The following is a 25,793-nucleotide window of genomic DNA, read 5'->3' as shown; positions in this document are numbered from 1 at the left end:
TTTGGGTGTTTTGGTTGAACAATAATTGGGATTTGATTAATTTTGGACTCTTGTAGCCTCTGTGTCTGTGCAGTCAATACAGTCATTACAGTAATCACACAAATTACACAATTCAGCTTTAATATAGTTTTTGAATTTGGCTCGAATTTTGCTGAGCCTAACTGCTTCTATTGCTTAAAAGCTTTACAAGTTTATTCATGATAAAGCAAGATTATACTATACTGTATAGATCTGCTGAAGTTCTGCTTGTAGTGTTGGTTAAAAGAATGGTTCCACCTAAAAATTGTCATCATTTACTGCCCCCTACTGGGCAGGGAGAAAGTGAGGTTAAAGGAGTAGTTCACCCAAAAAGGAAAGTTCTCTCATCATTTACTCACCCTCATTCCATCCCTGATGTTTATGACTTTCTTCTGCAGAAGACAAATAAAGATTTTAGAAGATTATTTCAGCTCTGTAGGTCCATTCAATGCAAGTGAATGGTGGCCAGAATATTGAAGCTTTAAAAGGCAGCATACAAGTAATCCATACAATGCCAGTGGTTAAATCCATGTCTTCAGAAGCAATATGATAGGTGTGGGTGAGAAACAGATACATTTTTAAGTCCTTTTTTTATTGTAAATCTCCATCTTTGAACAGTCTCGGGGTGGCGATATGCATGAGGAATGCGAATCACCAAAAAAACTAAATTAGGTGGAAGAAAAAGTGGAGATTTATATTAAAAAAGAACTTGAATATTGAACTGTTTCCCACACCTATCGCTTCTGAAGACATGGATTTAACTACTGGAATCAAATGGATTTCTTTTGTACTGCCATTATGTGCTTTTTTTTGCTTCAATGCTCTAGCCACCATTCACTTGCATTATATGGACAGAGCTGAGATATCCTTCTAAAAATCTTTGTTTGTATTCTGCAGAAGAAAGAACACACATCTTGGATGGCCTTAGGGTGAGTAAATGAAAGAATTTTCATTTTTGGGCGAACTATTCCTTGAACATTCTACCTAAAATTTTGGCATTATTTAACAAGTCCTTATTAATAAAATATAAGTAAATTTAGTTTGTGTATAAAGACCACATTTCTTTTTCCCCACACTCCTCTGATGTTTTGATGTGGTCAGGATATTGAGTTTTTTTGCCATTTGTTTTTTGGTTTCCCACACTGCATGCCATAAACCAACACCTGCAGTGCAAAATCTGAAAACTAGAGTGTTTGAATTAGTTCTTCTGACATTTAATCATCTACTGCGTTTGTACCTTCAAGTTTTGCACCAAACTTTTTTGTGGAGCATGCGCATTGCTTGAACGTTATGTAATACCGTTTCTTCAGACAATATATTTTGTCACTAAAAGCACATATTTGACCCCGAGTCATTCTTCAGCTTCTTAAAGGACAAGCAAGATTGGTAGATTTAACCCTGATGCATTAAGATAACTCGAACACAAATACAAAATGTGCCATTTGTTTTCGGCGGGAGATCATAGTGGTATAGTGGCTTTCTCCTTGCCAACGTGGTTTCACTGCGAGAACGCAAAATAAAACACCTATTCAGCGGGGCAGTACGCTAGACTGGGGCTATATTTCCTGTTTGCAGACCTACATGGTTGCCTGGGACCAAGGTGATATTTAATCTCCCGTTTATTCTTCACGTGAACCCCTGGGTGTGTTCTTCAGGGATCAGCAACTCGAAAACTATAAAAACCTATGCACGTACGAGACGCATTATTGTACTAAGTCGGCCAGTGCAACTTTCACTGAGTTTCCGCCTGTGAGTTCACCAGCATGGGTAAGTATAATTTGTAATGCACTGTTATTTCTTTATTTAAGGATTGCTGATCGTGTATTATCATTTTCGAATAGTCTGAACATTTTAACGTTTTCGTTTGGACGAAAAATCCGGTTTACAGTTGAAATATTTGACATGAAAATATTGGTAACACTTTACAATAAGGTTCCATGAGTTAATGCATTAGGTATCATGAACAAACAAATCATATTATGTATTTTTTTACAGCATTTATTAATATCTGTTAATGTTAGTTTATAAAAATACAATGGTTCAATGTAAGTTCATAGTGCATTAACTAAGGTCAACTAATACAACTTTTGATAAAAAAAAAAATGCATTCGTATATGTTTAAATTAACATGAACTAAGGTTAATATACATGCTTAATATTCATTGTTAGTTAATGTTAACTAATGTTGTTAACAAATGGAAACTTATTGTAAAGTGTTAGCAAAATATTCTTCCAATTTAACATTCATAAGCCTACCTGTTAAAATCATAAATGTAGCATTTCTGGAATTAGCACACCTTATTGTACTAAAAGCATTACTTAATGTTGCAGTGTACAAACAATTTGCATTGTATTGTAAGTAGGGGTACATTTTTCCCATGGCGGCCAGCCCTGTCCCATTAACCCCCTTTCTATTTTACATAATATGCATCAAAGAACAGATGGAAGGGTGTATTAAAAACACTTTTCCCCAGTTTCATTGCTTGAATTACAGTTTAAGCAAATGTGAGTGGTTATTGTCATTTTTATGCCAAACATAATAATCCTGTATGTTTCTTAAAATAAAGAATAATTAATTGAAAACAAAATTAAATGAGAAATATAAGGGCTGTTTTCCTGGGCTCATTATATACCTCAACTTGCCTTCACATAAGGAAATTGAAATCTTCGAGCATTAATAAAGTAGAAGTTCAGAAAAGTAAGCCATAAATTCATATTCATCACTTTTGCTTACACAACACAATACATAACACTTTAAGATTTGCAGATGGTTGGTCAACGGGGATTAACAATGGGGGATATTTGTGTGGCTGTCAAGGGAAGGAAGTCTTGGCAAGACACAGTGTCTCCTTGGTTATTGTGATGTTGCACATCTGTGGTAGTTTGTTTGCAACTGTTTCAAATATTTACAGGACAGAGTAAGAATTTATTAGCTCTGTTCACTTGGTGAGGCATCATATTGACTCCTCTTAAGAATGAACTACTACATTTTTGGCTGAAAGTCATTTGATTACACAATACCTATGCATGTGGGTCAAGTGACTGATTCTTGAGATAATGGACAAAACAGGTTTTTAATCTTAGTTTGTATTTTTTAATGCTAAATTAATTTATAATGGATATATTTCTTGACAAAGGTCTCTGCTAATGAACCATGTAAGGGAACAGGTTTTTATAAAAACGCTCTTTTTGTTCTGGAAAATGTACATTTATTCATTCTTACAGTATATTTTACAGCAATTTATGTCAGCTCTGTCAGACACAGTAAAAAACATGCTATATATATATATAATATGTTTACATCTTAACCATGTGTTGTACACCGGATCCCCCCTCAGTTGAAGTTGCCTCTTGAACCTAACCTAAAATGCCAAAAGTATTCCACAATTCTGAACAGAAATTGTCACAATATAATGACTGAGTTGACATGTTGGATCCACATAGACTTAAACATTGTTTGTTTAAAATATAAAAGAGGTACTCCAGAGTTATAGCTGACCTTGACATTGTCTGATTTATTCAGGATTATAAAACAAATCTGACAGTTGACGTAAAGTGAGGACACAACATTGATTGTTTTTATGGAAAGTATAATATAAAGTTTACTTTATGTATCGTTTAATATCTTACTGATATCTACCTTTCATTTGATATTTATATTTATGAATTTGTTGCATTTTTATACACTTGTTTGGTAGTTTATCATTGTGACCTCTTGCTGAGGACAGGTGAAGTTCCATGTGCTTCCAAGGATAGAGCATACATTTAGAAAAAAAAAAAATGCCCTGAGTATACACATTTTAGTTACATGTAACTTTTTATTCATATACATTTCTAGATTTTTAACATATAAAGAACTGTTATTATGTAGGACATGTTTTGTCCCTTATCTCAAGAATCAGTGGGAAAAAAAAAAAGTAGGAAACTTTGCTTATTTATTTAGTCTCATTTGTAGTTAAGAAATTCTCTACTAAATAAAATTGGTTTTCTCATCATTTTAAATATGTAATGTTCATTGTTTTATTATTATTATTTTTAAGTATGACATTTAATAGAAATCTCATCACGTTAGATTCTGACCTGCTTTAGTTATTGATTGACATAGTACACAAACTGTAATATTCAGAATAGCTGACATTTGCCGTCTGCTTGCAGCTTCAAATTGCTCAGGATGTGGACCTGGATATAAAAGTCCTCTGGATGCCATGAAAGGTTAGTTTCTTCATAGGAATGCATATTCCTTAAATAAAGTAGCGGTTAACATTTGGGGTTGGTAATACAAAAATTGCAAGTCACTGCAAGGTAGGAGTGACCTTTGATCTGAAGACTCGCTGAGACAAATCACCATTGTAGAACATCTTGCAGCTCCTCATCCCCACCACAAGAGGTCCCCCTCACCTGAGTATTAGACTATTCCTTGTTCATCGAACACACCAGTTTCAATCTTCATAATGCATGTTGATATTAAAAGCACAAATGCAACTGTAATTGCACATCTGAGAGTTCCTTGATCATCATGTTCAGAATAGCAGTCAAATGTAATTTTAGTGTGTTCTTTTTGGATACTGTTTCAGAGCGCTTTTGGACTTTTCTTGACCTGTTGATTTTGCTTCTAGATTTGCCTGCTTCAGATTTAAAGAAATTACACCACAATTACTGGAATTTTCAATATGGGTCCCATCTGTTTGTTTACTTTAAGTCACATAGAATAAAGTAATTCACAGTAGGTAAGGAGACCAAGATCAATGAATAATTATTTCAACTTTAAACGTAAGCCCTCAATTCTTGCAACAGGTCCTCGAGAGGAGATTGTCTACCTGCCATGCATTTATCGCAACACAGAGATTCAGAAACCTGACTATCTTGCAACTGTAGATGTTAATCCACAGTCTCCCAATTTTTGCAAGGTACAAACAAATATGACACATATACTCCAAAACCGCCTTGTACCCCTGTTACTATTCTAGAGTCTCTGCTATCCTTTTGCACCATTGCGGTATGTTTCTATGGTATACTCCAGAACAGATCTCCACTAATGTTGGCACTATCCTATTGTATTGGTTATATCTAGGTGATTCACAGGTTACCCATGCCCAATTTAAAGGATGAGCTACACCATTCTGGTTGGAATGCCTGTAGTAGTTGCTTTGACGATGCCTCCAAAAACCGCAACCGTCTCATCTTGCCCTCCCTGATCTCCTCGCGTATCTACGTAGTTGATGTAGGGACGGATTCACGGGCCCCACGGCTTCACAAGGTTCACATTTCATTTTGTGTTCCATTCACTTTCATTTATACACATGCAAACAGGTGTGCAAGCATACATATGCATTGAATTTTCACGAATTATTTTCTTTGATTTTTCGCGAAGTTTGGTGAACCCTGGCCTGTGGATTTGTAAAAAAGCCCTCATCATTTAGAATTTTTTGAAAAGCCCTTGAGTATGACATTTTTCATTCTGTTGCCCAGCTGTGTTGGGGTCCAAAGTAATTCTGCATGCAGTGTAATGTGAACACCCCTTAATTCATGATTTTGACTCCTGAGAATTTTTTGTTCTTACATTTTTTCCATTTAATCTTTCTCCATCCCCAGACAGTGGAGCCCACAGATCTGTTCTGGAAATGTGGTTTGGCCAACCCCCACACTTCTCACTGTCTTGGCAGTGGCCAAATCATGATCAGTACCATGGGTGATCCTTCGGGTAATGGCAAAGGTAAGGTGCTGTGTTCCCCTCATTCAAAGGTCATTCCACATTTGAAATGCCTACATCTCAACTCATTTGTTCTTGTTGTAAGGTGGTTTTGTGTTACTGGATGGGGAGACTTTCGAAGTCATTGGCAACTGGGAGCAGCCAGGTGAAGCGGCACCCTTTGGTTATGACTTCTGGTACCAGCCGCGCCATAACGTCATGATAAGCACTGAGTGGGGAGCGCCCAAAGCATTGGGACATGGCTTTAACCCAGCAGATGTCAAAGCTGGTACATACTGTGTATATACAGCACATTTTTGTTTTGCTGAAGGTTTGCAAATTGATAAATTGTGGTGTACTGTGTAATTAAATATGTTTGTAGGTCACTACGGACAGTGCCTTCATGTGTGGGACTGGACCACTCACAAGCGAATCCAAACTCTGGATCTGGGAGAAGAGGGCGCAATCCCTCTAGAGATCCGATTCCTTCATGACCCTGCTGCAGCTGAGGGCTTTGTGGGCTGTGCGCTTCAGGGCACGGTCTTCCGCATCTACAAGACCATGGCAAGCACATAAAAATGCCATCCATTGTCGAAATATACTTTAAATGATATTGCAGTGTTTTTTATGTTAAAATTTTGTGTTTCACAGAAAGAGGACTGGGCGGCAGAGCGAGTCATCAAAGTTCCCAGCAAAAAGGTGGAAGGTTGGGCTCTTCCTGAGATGCCAAGTGAGTTTTTAACGTTTAAAAAATTTGGACAAACTGAACAGAATGCAGTTGTTTTTAAATATGTTTTAAAAATTGAATTAATTTGACACAACGTCTTTAAAATGTGGTGAAGTTCCAAAAAAAACTGGGATAAGCCAAAACGTTTTCTTTGTAAATGGCCCCTTAGATGTGCTGTATAGTGGAGATGTAAAAAAAATATATATACATATATATTTCACATTTTCTTTTTTTTTATTTTTTTTTTTTTATGCATAATGTTGAGTACCACAAAAAATATTTTGACTCGTTCGTCATGGTAACGAAGTTGTAAAATTGTCTATAACTTTACACAGAAGGTTAGTAAGTGATTTCATCACACTAAAATCATGTTTACACATGTATCCTTTATGTCTTGTGGCTATACTTTTGAAACGGTGAGTATTTTAACATAAAAAATGTGGCCCCAATTGACTTTCAGTGTATGTGCCTCACTGTAACCTCGATTTCTTTCTTCCGATTAACATTTTTATTGATTCATAAAGATGACAAAGAAAAACAAAACATTTATACAATTAATCAATATTTAACTCTCACTACTATCCCTCCCCAATCAACAACCCCACCCCGACCCCAATGGACATCCCTGTGGTCACACATAAGTACACACACACACTTTTTTTTTTTTTTACACAGAATATATATATATATATATATATATATATATATATATATATATATATATCATACACCTCTAAAACTACGCCTCCCTCTCCCCGAGAATCCCCCAAAAATGCCAAATAACTGCCCCACATTTCCTATCAAATGAATTGCAGATCCCCAGCCTTCTACATGAAACCTCCTCGAAAGCTGCCACCCTCCCCATCTCTGCACAACACCCAAAATGAGGGCGCTCCAGCCGACATCCTTCCCCTTTAAACAATCTGTCTGCCTGTCATAACACTGGTCAGGACCCCATTTTTTAATGTATTTATCCCCTATATTGATCAAAACACAGAGTCTGGAGCAAAACTAAACCCTAGTGCCCAACACGTCACACACAAAACTCTAAACCTTCAACCAAAATTCCTGGATCTCAACACACCACCAAAAAACATGGGCATTGTCTCCATCCTCTGATTGGCATCGCCAGCAGGTGGGTGTGTCTTTAAGAGCAAGCCTATACAATCTAGAGGGGGTCCAATAGAATCGATGTAAAATCTTGAATTCATAAGGCGCACCCTTGCATCTATAGATGTAGACTTGATGCTGTTTAGAAACCTAGCCCCCACTCCCTCCTCCAATACATTTTACCAAGTTTAAATCTTTCTCCCATAATCTCTTGATAGAAGTTAAAGCTCTGTCCCCAGACTCTGAATTAGCAGGGAGTAATACACTGATGCCTCATCTTCCTTTCTTATCGCGGCTGCTAATGGTTTCGGGGCAAGACAGAACAATAATAGGGAAAGAACGCAACCCTGCCAGGTGCCCCTATCCAGAGTAACATAATCTGAAATGAATACATTTGTTTGTACTGCCGCTAACAGCATAATTCCCAAACCTGTATCTTAAAAAGATAATCCCATTCTACCATATCAAATGCTTTTTCGGCATCAAGTGAGATGGCAGCAACCGGAGTCTTATCATTTGCCACTGACCACATGGTATTGATGAAACGCCTAAGGTTATCAGAAAAGCAGCGGCCCCCAATAAACCCCACCTGATCGATATATAAGAGATGTAATTTTTACCATATTTTTACATCTAGGAAATTGGACGGTAACACTTACACTCACTTGGATCTTTGTCCTTTTTAAGAATCAGACTGATCCGGGCTTGTGTCATGGTTGGCGGAAGCTTTCCATTCTTTAATGATGCCGTTTAAAGTTCTAACAAAAGTGGAGCCAGTTCTGTAGCATAAGATCTAAAAATTCAGCGGCAAAGCCATCTGACCCCGGAGCCTTACCTGTTGGCAAGGCCTTATGTACCTTGTCAAGCTCCTCTAAGTTTATCTCAGAATAAAGAGATTTCTTTTGCTCTGTCGTCAGTTTAGGGAGTTGTAATTTTTCCTAATTTTTTTTTAACATCTTCATCAGTAGACGAAGATGTGGAACTATAGAGATCAATATAGAATTCTTTAAAGGCATTATTAATATCAATGGCTGAGGTAAATATTTTACCACCAGCAGATTTCACTGAGGGAATGGTAGAAAAAGACTCTCTCTGCTTCATATATCTAGCCAAATGCTTCCCTGCTTTGTCCCCTGACTCAAAGTATGACTGTCTTACACTGAATAGTCAAAGCTCCACCTTCCGTGACAAAATAGTTTTATATCTGTATTCTAGTTGGGTCAATTCTGAGGCCATCGGATGACATTCGGCATTTCAGCTCAGCCTCGGCACTTTTAATATTCCCTTCCAACACCACGAGTTCAAGTGCTTTGGGTTTTTTGGTGAATGAGGCATACTGTATGAGCCTTAAGTGCCTCCCACATCGACAGAGGATACTGATAATCAGTTGGTCATATAAACATTGATTTCAGCCTTTAACATTTGTTGGAATTCATGATTTTGCAAAAGGGATACATTAAAGCACCAGCTATATGATTTCTTTTTCTCTGTATGTGGCAACATCTCTAAACTCACCAGGGCGTGATCTGAGACTAAAGATATTTCCAACTGAGCAATCAACAACCGATGAAATGAGGGACTTAGATATAAAAAATGTTATTCTAGAATAAATCTTATGGACTGATGAAAAAAATGTATAGTCCCTACCAGATGGGTTCAAGAGTCTTCTCTGTCTTCAAATATCTGTAAGACCAAGATTTTTACACATCCTGTGAAGCGTCAATGTTGCTCTTGGGGGCTTACATACTTTTGCTTCAGTATGATCAAGGACTGAATCCATCAATAGATTAAAGTCTCCTCCCAATATTATGTAATGAGGGGTGCCAGCAGCTTGCAACATCCCTATCTATAAAAAAGCCCTGATCATCAACATTAGATGCGTAAATATTAGCCAAAATCAACCTTTGCCCCTGAATTTCTGCTAAAACAATAATTACTTTTCCTAATTTATTATGAATCTGTTTGAGATATTTGAATTGGTAAATAACAATATCTATTGTAGGTTTTAGACATTGGCTATTTATATCGTACAAGAGTAAAACTCTTCTTCTGACAGTTATTAACACTGCAAGCATCACTTCTCTTGCTGTTTTAAATGGCCTACCTTTTTTATTTCTTGAATCATTAAATGCTCTGTTCCACCGTCATTATTGCTCAGTGATTTCTGCGAATAGCATCCCATCCCATCCACAGATGTTGCATAAAGCCCCTATTATTTTGTTTCCATTCCGATCTGTAAACTTCTTTAAGGACAACTCTCACCCACGGGTCTTTACTTCGTACTCGCATCCAGATATGCCTGCGTTTAGATTGGAAGAGGAATGGGCATGAGGCAAACATGGTTAAGTCAGACAGGGTATTATACACTGTCTTTAATTATTAGTTTGCCGAGTAGAGTGAGTAACATAAGAAGAAAGCTTTTCTGGCATATTTTTAGATATCTCAAAGCAAAAACACCAATTACGGACTTTGGTGCCATTCTCACTTTCTCAGCCTTTCTCCGCTTCAGAACACAACGACTGACGCTCTTCGCATGCACAGAAGTTTGTTTCGGAATACATGTAATGCACATGTAAATGTATATTTGTATTGCATTGCAAAGTTTAGGGGACATATATACAGTACATTTCGGAATCAGCAATCTGATTGGTGGTACAACCCCCGTTGAGAACCCCTGATTTAGACAATACAAAAAGTGGTTTTAAAGTCAAAATATTGGTTGTTATACTTCCATATCATTAAATGTAATCCAAGTGTTTGTTGGTTTGATGAGGCGTGTTGCCAGACTGTCGCTGACTGCCCCCTACTGTATCAATTGAACTTATGCAATTTACAGGTCGGGCATGATTAATTAGCATGTTGAATTGACAGCACTAATTTTTACATATGTAGTTTGTGGTTGCCCATGCAAAACTGGCCACTGATGCAAGTGTGTTCTGGCCAGTAGCTAGGACATCACTAGGTGGTTGTTAGGGTAGTTTTGGTGGATGTTAGGTGATTGCTTATGAAAAGAGCCCACCTATATTTGAGGTTTTTTTTTGCCCATTTTGTCATCTACCAGGTGAAAATCTGTCAGATTACAAGAAAATAATATTGATGCATCAGCAAGCACCCCTAATTGTGTTAGAAACTAATTTCAAATGCATTTTTATCTACCCATCTGTTGAAATCCTTTGCCATAGGTCTCATTACAGATATCTTGATCTCATTGGATGATCGCTTCCTGTACTTCAGTAACTGGTTGCATGGAGACATTCGACAGTATGACATCACTGATAGGAGGAATCCTTGTATGGTGGGTCAGGTAAGACCACTTTGGTTTACATTTATAAATTGTAATGTAAGTAGGGTCTAAACAGTGAAATGTAAGTTTCATTTTATTAAATAAAATTTGCAAGGTGTTCCTTGGGGGCAGCATTTTGAAGGACGGATCTGTAAAAGTGCTGGAGGACAAAGAACTGAATAGCCAGCCAATTCCCCGGATAGTGAAGGTACCATTTTGTTGAAAGACCATGTAATTTTTGTGTTGTTTATGATAAAACTGATTGTGCTATGTGTTTATATTTTAATAAACAGTGTACACTGAGAAAAATCAGAAAAGGCTTTTTCCTTTAAAATTGTTACTAACAGAATAACAGATGACCCAAATAATTGTCCTCCAGATCATCAGGTTATACAGAGCAATTAGAGCACATCATTTGCTGGAGATTAATCAATCTTTTCCACATCAGGGAAAAAGGGTTCAGGGAGGCCCTCAGATGCTACAACTGAGCTTGGATGGAAAAAGACTCTACGTCACCACCTCTTTATACAGTGCATGGGATAAGCAGTTCTACCCTGACCTTGTAAAGTGAGAATGATTTCTTTCTTTAAAGCTGCAATTTTAAAATAAAAAAAATTGTTAAAATATTTTCTCCTTTTCCAAGCTTAATATGTAGTATTAATATGTACTATAAGTTAGCCATTTGATGGCTGATTTTCCCTGCAAATTATAAACAATGCAGCTCTGTAGTGCTATCAAAACATTGCTCTGTTTGTTTGAGAATCCCAACCAGCCCAACACGGCAACATAGACATTTTTTAAACTTTTGGAACGTGGAATTAAAAGATTGCTGTCGAACTTTACCCTGCAATGAATGGGAGTGAATGGGAGACCACAGCTAATTTTATTTTCACTTTCCCATTTGCTCCAAGAGCAAAAGAAAAAATCCACGATTACATTTGATTGACTTTCCAGAAGAAAAACAAGAGAGTGGTCGACAGTAACACAAACAAAAAGCATTATCATATAAATAGTTTGCTAGATTTACGCTGTTAAATAAGGTGGAAATGCGTCATCACAGTCTGTGAAAAAGGTCTATTCTCTTAACCGGTGCAGTGAGCTTGGGGCGGGATAGATTTTATCAACCAATGGTAGATGGCAGGATTGTTCGGGAAGCCGGTTTTAAAAAATATTTGAAAACATTGTAATTCGATTTGGTGACGCAAATTACACACTTCAGCTTCAATGTTATTTATGATTATATATTTTTGATAATAATGATCATGCATTTTGGCTCTTAAAATTGTTTCTGGAGTTACACCTCTCTGATGTATTTATTACACATTATCAACATGCCTTTTACTTTCACTTTAGGGAGGGTTCAGTGATGATGCAGATTGACGTTGACACAGATAAAGGTGGCCTGAAGCTCAACGAGGATTTCCTTGTGGATTTCGGGGCAGAGCCAGGAGGTCCCGCGCTGGCCCATGAGCTCAGATATCCTGGTGGAGACTGTACCTCTGATATCTGGTTATGAAATTGAGGCCAAGACATCATGTTCTGAGGGGCTCAGTTATTCTCATCATGTATGTAGTCATGCTCACTATTTAGTGGAGATCCTCATTGCTCATCATGCTTATTGAATGTGTGGACCAAATGCTAAAAGGGATAGTTTTTAGAATTTAAAATAATATGATCATATACTCACCCTCATGTCATTCCAAACCTCTAAGACTGTCACAAAAGGATATGTTAAGAACTGACTGCCTCAGTTACCATTCACTTTTATTGCATTGATTTTCCATACAATAAAAGCGAATTGTGAATAGTGAATTGAATAAAAGCTAAGCTAGACTCTATTATGCCCAACATCTTCATTTGTGTTTCACGGAAGAAATTCATACAGGTTTGCAACATAATTGGCTACAGCAGAGTGAATTATGTGTATTATGTGAGTCACTAATTCTCATTAACTTTTTTTTTTTTTATAAATATTTTTAGCCCAGTGAACTTCTAAAGGCTGTTATTTGTTGGTAGGGCTTTTCAAATCATTAGAATTGCAAATTAGATTTTTAAACATGATACAAGTGTACAGAGAATGCTAAATCCATCTCTTTAATTCCCTGTATTCCTATGCTGTTAAGAATATGTTCTATCAAAAAATAACTGATATAATGCTATATTTTTATTTTAAGTGCTTTGAAATAAAAAAAAATTAAAATGGAAATTTGAATATAATGCAGATTTTTCCCACAAATCTATAGGGTTTCAAGCAGCTATGCCTTCTGTTGTGTTGCATTCACTCCAGCATGAAAATCAATTCTGTATGAGCATTCCGAGCCATTTTAGCTTTTTAAGGAATTAGTAATTATTCTCTTTTTTTAAAGGAATATTCCATGTTCAATACAAATTAAGCTCAATCGACAGCATTTGTGGTAATCACCATTATGCCACAAATGCTGTCGATTGAGCTTAATTTTATTTTATTACCCCTAAATTATTGTTAACATGCATACTGTTCACATCTTGTAGGTATACTTTTGAAACCGTGTGTATTTTAATGTTTACGAATTGGACCCATTCACTTCCATTGCAAGAGCATCACTGTACGTTTTATTTTTTAAGAAAAAGAGGGACAAGTCTAAAGTAATTTTTGAGATAGTCAACATTAGGCCACATCAGCTGTCAATTGAGCTATTATTGAATCTGGAATATTCCTTCAAATGTCACTCTTCAGTGTGCTGTGCACATTGCCATTACAACTATGTATTGGAAATACTTATAATGCCTTTAATTTACAGTTACTGTATGACTGGATGTCCTTATGTCCAGTTATATAAAAGCATACAGCAGAATCAATTATTGGATCAGCAGAACAAATAGAAGACAAGACCACTTGGTATACAATGCACACCATAACGATTAAATTCATACAACAACAATACATAGAAAAAATATATATATTGCACATGGCAGGTAATAGAAGTTGAAGTCAGAAGTTTATTTACACCTTAGCCAATTACATTTAAACTCAGGTTTTCACAATTCCTGACATTCAATCATAGAAAACATTCCCTGTCTTAGGCCAGTTGTGATAACTACTTTATTTTAAGAATGTGAAATTGCAGAATAATAGTAGAGAAAATTATTTCTTTCAGCTTTTATTTCTTTCATCACATTCCCAGTGGGTCAGAAGTTTGCATACTATTTGGTAGCATTGCCTTTAAATTGTTTAACTTGGGTCAAACCTTTTGGGTAGCCTTGCACAAGCTTCTCACAATAAGTTGCTGGAATTTTGGCATAACCGAGTCAGGTTTGTAGGCCTCCTTGCTCGCACACGCTTTTTCAGTTCTGCCCAAATACATTTTCTGTCGGATTGAGGTCAGGGCCTTGTGATGGCCACTCCAATACCTTGACTCAGTTGTCCTTAAGATATTTGCTACAACTTTGGAGGTATGCTTGGTGTCATTGTCCATTTGGAAGACCTATTTGCAACTGAGATTTTACTTCCTACCTGATATCGTAAGATGTTGCATCAATATATCCACATAATTTTCCTTCCTCATGATGCCATAGATTTTGTGAAGTGCACGAGTCCCATCTGCAGCAAAGCAGCCCCACAACATGATGCTGCCACCCCCATGCTTCACGGTTGGGATGGTGTTCTTTGGCTTGCAAGTCTCACCCTTTTTCCTATAAACATAACAATGGTCATTATGGCCAAACAGTTAAATTTATGTTTCATCAGACCAGAGCACATTTCTCCAAAAAGGCTTCTTCCTTGCTTAGCAGCCTTTAAGGTTATGTCGATATAGGACTTGTTTTACTGTGGATATAGATACTTGTCTACCTGTTTCCTCCAGCATCCTCACAAGGTCCTTTGCTGTTATTCTGGGTTTTATTTGCACTTATCACACCAAACTATGTTCATCTCTAGTAGACAGAATGCGTCTCCTTCCTTAGCACTACTACCACTTGGTATGATGACTGTGTGGTCCCATGGTGTTTATACTTGCAAACTATTGTTTGTACAGATGAATGTGGTACCTTCAGGCATTTGGAAATTGCTCCCAAGGATGAACCAGCCTTGTGTAGGTCCACCATTTTTTTCTGTGGCGTTTTCTTTTGATTTCCCCATGATGTCAAGCAAAGAGGCACTGAGTTTGAATGTAGGCCTTAAAATGCATCCTCAAGTACACCTCCTATCAGAAGCTAATTGTCTAAAGCCTTGACATCATTTTCTGGAATTTTTCAAGCTGTTTAAAGGCAGAGTTTTCTAACCTACTGGAATTGTGATATAGTCTATTAAAAGTCAAACAAAAAGTGTAAACCATTGTTGGACAAATGACTTGTGTCATGCACAATGTAGATGTCCTAAACAACTTGCCAAAACTACAGTTTTCTAATATGAAATCTGTGGAGTTTAAAACATTTTTTTTAATGACTTCAACCTTAAGTGTAAGTAAACTTCTGACTTCAACTGTCCCTAACAAGTACAAAGTAAAAAGTGATTAATACTACCAAATAAAACAGCAGAAGTACTATGGTTTACATTTACATGTAAAAATTGTATGCGCTTTGGTTGTCTAGAAACCTAGGGAGCTGACAATTGTGGGCATTGTCTAGGCGGCTCAAATGGTATCTACTGTATGTATCTAGGTAGGCAGCTCAGAATGTTGTGAGATCCAGCCTGAGTGTGTATGTTGGAATCAGGCAGTTGATACGGGCAGCCCTCAGCGTGTCATCGCTTCTCTCTCACTCGATTGATTAGCGAACCGGCTATTCAGCAACAGGAGAAGCGCAGCTTCCAAATGGGGCACTTAAAACACAGATAAACCGACTAATTGCCCGGTATATTTCGAGGTAAGACAGCTGTGTCACACGACTATTCGACTTCATTTGGGTCGGTTCATAAGTAACACAACGTTTAAAGTAGAGACGTTGCGTTAGCTGGTTAGCTAAGCTTGTAGCATCCGTTTGTGTTTTTGGTAGGCTTATCCTCTCTGGCCTTCCTTAAAGCCAAGCTATGAATAATAACTGGTATGTATTAATTAATAAACAAATCAAGGACGTATACTGCAGAACTCTCTTTCAGAAATAGTTGCGTTTGACTCATACAAGAGAGAAAAGTAGTCGACGTGTCTCTTAAAGGTCTCAGCCAAACGAGCTCAGATGCAAACTGAGTGCAAAAGTCATCTGGCTAATAGATTGTTTACATTAAAACTTAGAAACTCAGACAAAAAAAGGAATATTGTGATTGTAAAGACGATTTGGGAAGAAAAAATAGCATTTTAGTTGTCATATCAGTGCAAATGTTAAGCCTGATTGTCTGAGTTGTGTCGATTTTAAACTATGAAACATTAAAGGAAATTAAATGTTTGTTTGTTTTACTCAACCTGATCAAGTCCATGATTATTTATTTGTCTCGATTTAAATGTCTTGATCGAGCCAGCTGACGTAGTAAAATATTGTTGCGTTATATCAGTCAAAATCAAGGGCGGAGATTGTCTTGATTATTTGGGGGGGGGGGGTACTTGTTTTGATTAGATTCCAGGGGAGCGTAGATCCCCCGGGCCAAATTATAGATGCCAAATTTTACACTTGGCTTCAAACTTGTGTTTTGTTTCAAGATAATTGATTGGATTTCGTGGTGATTTATTTGTTTATCCTGTGTCAGTCTCTTGTCTAATTGCTTGAGGGTTTCTTTTATTTGTTTGGTCAATTTTGGGTTTGGATGGTAGTCTTTGCTCAGTGTTGTGGCTGTTGGAAGCATCAGGAACTTCTGAGACTGTATGAGGAAGATCATGATCTACATGTTTTGTGTTCCTCTAGTTCTCTGTTTCAGACTGCTGCGCTCACATTTCAGGGCAAAGACTGATTGAATTTACTCTTTCCACTGCAATCGGAGAAGCATGTGAAGTTCAGTCAAAAGTTGGGATGTAGATCAATAGAAATTGGCCTGGCTCACAAGTAATATTTGGTTTGATGTCACATGATTGTGAGTGTTGTTTTAATGGAAGTCTGATTGTGGAAATGTTATCAGTTTAGTTATGTAGCTACTAGGGTAGTATTGTTCCATGGAGTAGGATTTCACATGAATTACCAGGCATACTAGCACAACTCACAAACTGTCAGCTCAGAGTAATCAAAGTGCTGGAGTTAGATCACACTTGCAAAGAGAGCTCGTATTATATCTAACTCCAGTTGGCATGTGCTGCTTTAATCCCATTGTTTACAGAAATAGTTTTTATTTGTGATATTATAGTTTGTGCTCTGTGGATCTTTTAATTTTGGTGCTTTCTTCATGATCTAAGAGCAACCACTTGCTGTTTTCATCCTTGGAAGTGTAGACTGGATATCTTAGATGTTACATTTCAAAAGTATTTTGATGGCTTCTTTTTTTATCTTGACTTTCTATTGTTAACTTGATGACCTTTCATCACTAGCTGTTAACAAAATCAAAGGAAAACCAGGGGCACAAATTCTTGAAGTGATCGAGTGCTTAATTGAGCTACTGTTGAAGTCAGAAGTTTACTTACACTTAGGTCTTTAAAGTCTTTAACTCATGTTTAACCACTCCACATATTTCATATTAGCAAACTATAGTTTTGGCAAGTCGTTTAAGACATCTACTTTGTGCATGATACAAGTTATGTTTCCATCAATTGTTTACAGACAGATTGTTTCACATTTAATGAACTATATCACAATTCCAGTGGGTCAGAAATTAATATTCACATTTAAGTTAAATGTGCCTATAAGCAGCTTGAAAAATTCCAGAAAATGATGTCAAGCCTTTAGGCAATTAGTCAATTAGCTTCTGATAGGAGGTGTACTGAATTGGACGTGTACCTGTGAATTTATTTTAAGGCCTACCTTCAAACTCAGTGCCTCTTTGCTTGAATCATGGGAAAATCAAAAGAAATCAGCCAAGACCTCAGAAAAAAAAAGTGTGGTTCATCCTTGGGAGCAATTTCCAAAAACTGAATATACCACGTTCATCTGTACAAACAATAGTACACAAGTATAAACACCAAGGGACCACTCAGCCATCATACTGCTCAGGAAGGAGATGCATTCTGTCTCCTAGAGATGAAAGTTGTTCAGTGCAACAGCAAAGGACCTTGTGAAGATGCTGGAGGAAACAGGTCGACAAGTATCTATATCCACAGTAAAGCAAGTCCTATATCGAAATAACATGAAAGGCTGCTCTTCAAGGAAGAAGCCACTGTTCCAAAACTGCCATTTAAGACAACAGTTTGCAAATGCACATGGGTACAAAGAAACAAAAATCATACTTTTTGGAGAAATGTCCTCTAGTCTGATGAAAATTTTAACAGTTTGGCCATAATGACCATCGTTATATTTGGAGGAAAAATGGTGAGGCTTGCAAGCCGAAGAACACCATCCCAACCATGAAGCATGGGGGTGGCAGCATTATGTTGTGGGGGTGCTTTGCTGCAGGAGGGACTGATGCACTTCACAAAATAGATGGCATCATGAGGAAGGAAAATTATGTGGATACATTGACGCAACATCTCACAACATCAGCTATAAAGTAAAATCTCAGTTGCAAATGGGTCTTCCAAATGGACAATGACCTCAAGCATATCTCAAGTTGTGGCAAAATTTTGTAAGGACAACCAAGTCAAGGTATTGGAGTGGCTATCACAAAGCCCTGACCTCAATCCGATAGAAAGTTTGAGGGCAGAGCTGGAAAAGCATGTGTGAGCATGGAGTCCTACAAACCTGACTCAGTTATACCAGGGTCCGGTTGCATTTGCAAAACTTTTTTTAGACTAGTCTTACTAGTTAGACGTCTTAACTTTTTAAGTCAGTTGCATAAAACCTTTAATTATAATTAAAGACCAAAATGCAAGATGGCACACCCCTAGGCAAACTTTTTTTTTAACATTTTATGTTGCCATGGAAAATAACTGTCAGCTGAGCTAGTGGGGGCTTCAGTTTAGGGCTAAAAAGGCATGAGTTGAGACTACGATGGTAAAACATTTTTTTTTAAGCTTTTCAGTACAACTTTTAACCACAATACAATGGGAATTAGTCTGTCTTACTAAAGACAACTGTGAGCTTGTTTTATGCAACAGGTTTTCTAGAATATCTTTAGCTAGTCAGACTAATTGTTAGACAAAGTTAAGTTAATGGCTATGTTTATGCAACCAGCTCCATCTCTGTCTGGGGGAATAGGCCAAAATTCCAGTAACTTAATGTAAGAAGCTTGTGGAAGGCTACCCAAAACGTTTGACCAAGTTAAACTATTTAAATGCAATGCTACCAAATACTAACAAAGTGTATGTTAACTTCTGAGCCACTGGGAATGTGATGAAAGAAAGAAAAGCTGAAAGAAATCATTTTCTCTAATATTATTCTGACATTTAACATTCTTAAAATAAAATAGTGATCCTAACTGACCTAAGACAGGGAATGTTTTCATCGATTAAATGTCAGGAATTGTGAAAAACATTTGAAAGGAAAAAGTTTAAATGTATTTGGCTAAGGTGTATGTAAACTTCTGACTTCAACTGTATGTCTCTTTAAGACAGCGTGAGTTGTTTCGTTAAAACACTAAGGGTTTTAGAATATAGCTGCTTGGTGCTCTGTCTGTGGAATCGGAGACATTGATGCTTCACGTTATTTGATGTTGTTCTGCTGGTGATGGTGAGGTAATCTGCTCGAGGCGGATTATGGCATTGTTCTGCATATCTGGGAATCAACGGGACAGTGTGACCCCGAGGAATTGCTCGCCTTGGCCCTCACTAAAGACTGTTCATCTTGAAAATATTAAAGTTACTGTGAAGTTCAATTTTAGATCTGCAAGCCTGTTGAGAAGTATTTGCTGTCACATGTGTTATGTCCAAACTTCAGCACATCTTTAGCAAGAATCCATCATGCTGCTATTGTGTATACTGTTTCAAAAGTATAGCCAGCCTCAAGACTAGGGATGTCATGATGTGAATTTTTGATGGTACGATTATTGTCAGATAAAACAAAAAACACGATTTTTACAATTATCTGCTACTTTACCTATTATGCAACAATAATAACCTCCACAAACATATCAAAATTAAGTTTTATTGCAGCATTTATTAGGACATGCATTTAACACATCCGGAAAGTATTTACAGCACTTCACTTCTTCCACATTTTGCTATGTTACAGCCTTATTCCAAAATAGATTAAATTCATTATATTCCTCAAAATTTACAAACAATACCCCATAATGACAATGTGAAAGAAGTTTGTTTAGAATTTTTTTTTAAATAGACAACATGGTTATTTTTTCTGGTTTTTAGCCATAGCTTCCAAATACGTGCGGTTTAATAACCAGGACCATTTTAATCATGGTTAATTGTGAAATCGGGTAGTCGCAACATCCCTAATCAAGACTTAAACAATATGCATGTTAACATGAATTGACAAGTGTGATAAGATTGCTACTTACCATTTCTGTGTAAAGTAGCACCGATCAGCTACAACATTAAAACTGTCTGCCTAATATTGTGTAGGTCCCCCTCGTGCCGCCAAAACGGCGCCAACCCACATGTCAGAATAGCATTCTGAGATGATATTCTGCTTACCACAATTGTACAGAGCGGTTATATGAGTTAATGTAGACTTTGTCAGTTCGAACCAGTCTGGCCATTCTCTGTTGACCTCTCTCATCAACAAGGCGTTTCCATCCGCAGAACTGCCACTCACTGGATGTTTTTTGTTTTTAGCACCTTTCGGATTAAATTCTAGAGACTGTTGTGCGTGAAAATCCCAGGAGATCAGAGTTACAAAAATACTCAAACCACTCCACTTCCGTCAACACCACTCGCCACTGCATCCACAGATGCAAGTTAAGACTTTACTATGCAAAGCAGAAGCCCTACATCAACACTGTCCAGATGGTCAAATTTTCTGGGCTCATCTTCGATGGAAAGTAGAACAATGGAACTGTGTTTATTGGTCCGAAGAGTCCACATTTCAAAAAGTTTTTGAAAAACACAGCCATCTTGTTATCCGGGCCAAAGAGGAAATGGACCATCCCAACTGTTATTAGTATCAGGTCCAAAAGCCAGAGTCTGTATGGGCCAGGGGTGTGTCAGTCCTCATGGCATGGGTAACTTGCACATCTGTGAGAACGCCATGAATGCAGACATAAATGTAAAAAAATTTGGAGCAACATATACTGCCATTCAGCACCGCATTTTCCAGCAGGACAACTTCAAACCACATACTGCCCTGATTACAAGTGCATGGCTGTGTAAGCAGAGTGTGGGTGCTAGATTGGCCTGCCTGCAGTCCTGACCTTTATCCAATTGAGAATGTGTGACGCATTGTGAAGTGCATTAGATGGCAATGAAGACCCCCATACAGTTGTGCAGCTAAAGATGGATGAATGGGGGAAAATTCCACTTTCTAAACTTAACAAACTTGTATCTTCATTGCCCAAATACTTGAGTGTTATTAGAAGAAATGGTGATGTTTCACAGTGGTAAACACTCAAACTTTTTTGGAGCGTGTTGCAATCATCTGATTTGAAATTACTGTACATTTAAAACAAAACAATGAAATTCACAGGGTAAAACATCATATAATGTGTAGTTGTAGAGCTTTCAATATAGCAAAGGGTGATTGGGTAATACTACTTCCATTGTAAGAGACTCACTGTAAAATCACATTTTGCATTTTTCAAAGAACAGGAGGAATGAGTCAAAATTAATTTTACCACATTAATTAAACATTATGCCACAATACATTGCTGTCAATTGAACTTAACTTATATTGGACCCAGAATATTCCTTCAATGTTTTTAAAGGCTACTTGAAAACAAAATGGACTTAATAGATTAGATTAGATTCAACTTTATTGTCATTGTGCAAAATACTAGTACAGAGCCAATGAAATGCATTTAACCAGAAGTGCAAATAGCAATATGTATATATAGTATGTGTGTGTATATATGTATATATATAGAAATGTGTAAGAATATACAATATGGGTTTTTGAGTGCAAAGTTATGATGTAGAGAACCAGAGACCAGCTCAATGCAAATGTCTATAATATAGTACAAGGTGCAAATGAAGAAGCATAAACCGAAGATGCATTGTACAGAATGAGGTATAAGTATGTAAATGTGTAAATATATGTATATGGCTGGTGGCCATAACAGTGCAAGCAGCATCAGGAGGTAGACGTTATGTGCAAGGGAATGTGCGAAAAATAAAATAAAAATATGAAGTTCGGGTGGGATGTAGTGTTCAGCGTCTGAGTTTAGAGTTCAGTAGGCTGACAGCTGAGGGAAAGAAACTGTTCCTGAGTCTGCTGGTGCAACAGCGAAGACTCCTATAGGGTCTCCCAGATGAGAGAGGAGTAAACAGACCGTGGTTGGGGTGAGAGGTGTCTTTGATAATGCTTCTCACCCTCCTTAGGCAGCGTTTATTGTGAATGTCATTGATGGAGGGTAGCTGGACACCATTGATGTATTGGGTAGTTTTCACCACCCGCTGGAGTGCCTTCTGATCTGAGAGAGTGCAGTTGCCATACCACACTCTAATGCAGTTTAAGACACTTTCAATAGTGCAGCGGTAAAAATTCAGCAGGATATGGGGGGACAGGTGAGCTTTCCTTAGCTTCCTAAGGAAGTAAGTCCGGGAAAGATCCTCAGAGATATGGACAGCCTAATTGTTTTGGCCTTATTGTGCCAAATCATTGGTTGACGTTATTCTACAGAAAAACAAAAGTTTTCTTTAATATTCAAACATCAAAATCTAATTTCCCTCTCTAAAACAACCTTTCTGCTGACGATATCAAGGTTTTGTGGGCTGGGAAAATAAGAAAAGTCAATTAAATCATGTTTCACCTGCACCTGATCCAATCAAACTTGACCGTAGTCCCGCCCTTTATTATGTCCAATTGAAAAGTCTGTTTCACTCATAAATGTCAAATTACGTAAGTTAAATGCATTGTGAATGACATCATGTGGTCTTCAAGAAGGCTTTCTGCTCTGCCAAGATTGCCAATTTTGTGTTTTGTTGTCACAGTTGCTATCTCTGTTTCTTGCAGTGGCCTGAGACTGTGTGGCCATGGGTGACACAGAGCTGGAGCTCTCCCCTGCCCGGCTTGAAGAGCTACAGAAAAGCCCATCAGCCTCATCCACTTCCACCACTTCCTCTCTTTCCCTGCCCTCTTCTCCCTCTTCAGGCCCTCGTCCCCTCACCAGCTCCAGCCCGAGCACCAGCGATGGCCTGTCCACCTCCAGCCCCCCTCTGGATGTCATATCTGAGGCCGTGGGTGAACTCAGCCTGGTAATCGACACCGAGGTGGCTAAGAAAGCCTGCCAGGAGGTGCTTCAGAAGGTGAAGCTCCTGAAGGGTGATGGAGAAGTGTCTTCAGCCATCGCAGAGCCCGCTCTTGTGAACGGTAATGTGCATCCCATAGATGGTGGAGGAAAGCCTCCCAAGATCAGCGAGGAGGAGGTGGAGCCTGTGAAAAGCGCACGGCGTCGTCAGAAAAACAACTCCTCCAAGCAGTCCTGGCTTCTGAGACTCTTCGAGTCCAAACTGTTCGATATCTCCATGGGGATCTCTTATCTTTACAACTCCAAGGAGCCCGGTGTCCAGGCCTACATCGGAAATCGACTCTTCAGCTTCCGTAACGAAGATGTGGACTTCTACCTGCCCCAGTTGCTCAATATGTACATCCACATGGATGAGGACGTGGGTGATGCCATCAAACCCTATGTGGTGCACCGCTGCCGGCAGAGCATCAATTTCTCCCTGCAGTGCGCCTGGCTGCTGGGGGCCTACTCGTCCGATATGCACATCTCCACGCAGCGGCACTCTCGTGGAACCAAACTGCGCAAACTCATACTGTCCGACGAGCTCAAGCCTGCCAGCCAGCGCATCCGCAGGGAGGTGCCGCAGCCTCCCCCTTCCTACCCCCCTCCCTTCCATCACAGTCAGGGCACGAGTGAGCACAGCCTCTCGCCCTCTAAACGCACGCACCAACGCTCCAAATCTGATGCAACCATCAGTATCAGTCTCAGCAGCAACCTGAAGAGAACCGCCAGCAACCCCAAAGTTGAAAGCAGTCAAGATGAGGTAAGAAACTGGTGATGTCACCATGGTTACATACTTGCTTATTTATATATTATAATTTAAATGTCATCAGAGCTCAACAATAAAGACTTTGCCTGCTGGCCATAAATTCAATTGGCCTACCCTATTCAAGTGGCATTATTTCTTTTATAATATTCAACCCATTCTTAGGACACATCCACACTAAACGTTTTGAATTGAAAATGCATTCATTTTGTTGCATTTACATCTATCATCCACATTGGAACTGTGTTTTCCACAATGGAAAACTGAGACTTCTGAAAACCCTCTCTAGTACCGAATACTTTGGAAAATGATGACAGAAAACTGAAAATGGAGTTTTCAACCAAAAACGCATTACTGTGTCCACAACACAGCAAGTGATGTTTCGAAAATTACGATTCCTCAATTTTCTATTTTAGCCAGCATTGCAGCACTGCCTGACAGGGCATCTGGTTCAAAATGCTCATAGGGGCCGTTCACACCAAACACATATTTGTGTCTGTCTGCTGCAGGGTTTTTTTTTTAACTGATTGTTTTTCTATATAAACATGCTAGACTGATGTCTTTGACCTTTGACCGCCTCACTGTTTTTTTTTGTGTTTTGCAAATAAGCAATTCATTTTTGTTATAGATGGCATGTCAAGATATAAGAATTTGATGTATAAAAAATTGCTATCTTGAGAGTTGAGACACTTCTGTTCTGTTACGTTCTGTTCCATTTGTTGCGCTTCATCTAGCTTTTTTTAATGCAAGAACCCGTTTTGTCTGAACGACCTTTTACACTGGCCCATTAGGATGTCCTTATTGTTGAGCCCTGCAAAGGTTACATGTTAGCTGATTTTTTTTTTTATTCAGTTTATCACTCTTTGGCCATTGCTTCCACCTCCAACAAATGTTGTTTCTCAGCTGTTGATGATGCAAATGATGAAGACAAACTGCTCAGAGATTTGTGTGGTTTCTATGGTTGCACTGGAAAAGGTGTGTCGATGTTCTACATAAGCTTTTTTTAGAGTGGGGCTCAGGGAGTGATGGACTGCCTCTCTGTAACATTAAATAATCAAGTTTTTCTTTATAATGGCATGCTGATAATCTTCAGTATCACAATATGAATCATTGATCAAGATATGGTGTCAGAATCAGAATGAGCTTTATTGTCAAGTATGCTTGGACACAAGGAATTTGTCTTGGTGACAGAAGATTCCAGTGCACAAAAAATACAAGACAGAGATAATAAAATATAGAATGAAAATAAAAATTTAAAAGGACATATAAGTAAATATAGAAATGCACAATAAGACATATATATATATATATATATGTATATATATATATGTGTGTGTAATTCACATTTTAATTAGTCGGTTGGTCACAGAAATAGAAAAAAACTCTACAGGAAGTGGCGAAGTCATGTGGCCCGTGAAGGACAGATAGTTAACACGGCTGGTCCATGTGGTAATTATGTCTGGCAGAAAATCCAAACGTTCGCCTATCATTCATCGACCTCAAACATGGCTTATCATTTGAAACGTGTAAGTAGTAGCCTAACGTTAACCTAGATAAATGTGCGCTATTATTTGGCGCATATCCAAGTGTTCGTGCGGAGTGTGGAAGCTAAATTAGTACCAAAATTACTTCTTGACATGTTTAACTTAACGTGCATTTCTCTCTATAGGCGCATGCACTATACTGCAGAGATGATGAGTTAGCGTCATCAACTTCATATTTGCAGCAGACACTGACTCAGAAAACACTAGTTTATTAACAAATTATTAAAATGTTCAGACAGTCATCTTTCTGTTTTTTCTGACACATTCATAATCTTCATTACTTTATGCATGTGCTTGATTGCCTAATTTATATTTTTAAGGCTCATTATTATGG

At 38.0% G+C, this 25,793-nt stretch overlaps 2 protein-coding genes across 3 annotated transcripts in view; both read left to right on the top strand.

The window, feature by feature from the left end:
* The first annotated feature begins 1,356 nt into the window (after positions 1-1,356).
* selenbp1 (selenium binding protein 1) lies at positions 1,357-13,031 on the top strand. Its single transcript, XM_052147713.1, has 12 exons — positions 1,357-1,785; positions 4,174-4,230; positions 4,813-4,925; positions 5,090-5,275; positions 5,611-5,731; positions 5,814-5,996; positions 6,090-6,271; positions 6,359-6,437; positions 10,727-10,848; positions 10,943-11,035; positions 11,276-11,394; positions 12,181-13,031. Exons 1-12 carry the CDS (start codon positions 1,782-1,784, stop codon positions 12,341-12,343), a joined length of 1,422 nt encoding a protein of 473 aa, XP_052003673.1. The 5' UTR covers positions 1,357-1,781; the 3' UTR covers positions 12,344-13,031.
* A 2,480-nt stretch (positions 13,032-15,511) lies between these two features.
* Positions 15,512-25,793, top strand: part of LOC127657740 (phosphatidylinositol 4-kinase beta) — a 29,323-nt gene continuing 19,041 nt past the window's right edge. For both annotated transcript variants that reach the window (XM_052146615.1, XM_052146614.1), the window contains exons 1-2: positions 15,512-15,669; positions 22,876-23,912. In XM_052146615.1, the coding sequence (XP_052002575.1) occupies positions 22,896-23,912 (1,017 nt within the window). In that variant the 5' untranslated portion in view covers positions 15,512-15,669; positions 22,876-22,895. The remainder of the gene's footprint in view (positions 15,670-22,875; positions 23,913-25,793) is intronic.

Source organism: Xyrauchen texanus, chromosome 17 (genome assembly GCF_025860055.1).
Source record: "Xyrauchen texanus isolate HMW12.3.18 chromosome 17, RBS_HiC_50CHRs, whole genome shotgun sequence".
NCBI classification, from domain to species: Eukaryota; Metazoa; Chordata; class Actinopteri; order Cypriniformes; family Catostomidae; genus Xyrauchen; species Xyrauchen texanus.
This window is presented reverse-complemented; position numbering and strand designations above follow the sequence as displayed.

What these genes read in the sequence shown, in the direction of transcription:
- selenbp1 (XM_052147713.1), top strand. An exon ending in TCCTCTGGATGCCATGAAAG is followed by an intron (nt 4,231 to 4,812) that starts GTTAGTTTCTTC and finishes TTCTTGCAACAG; the next exon opens with GTCCTCGAGAGGAGATTGTC. An exon ending in TCCTTCGGGTAATGGCAAAG is followed by an intron (nt 5,732 to 5,813) that starts GTAAGGTGCTGT and finishes TCTTGTTGTAAG; the next exon opens with GTGGTTTTGTGTTACTGGAT.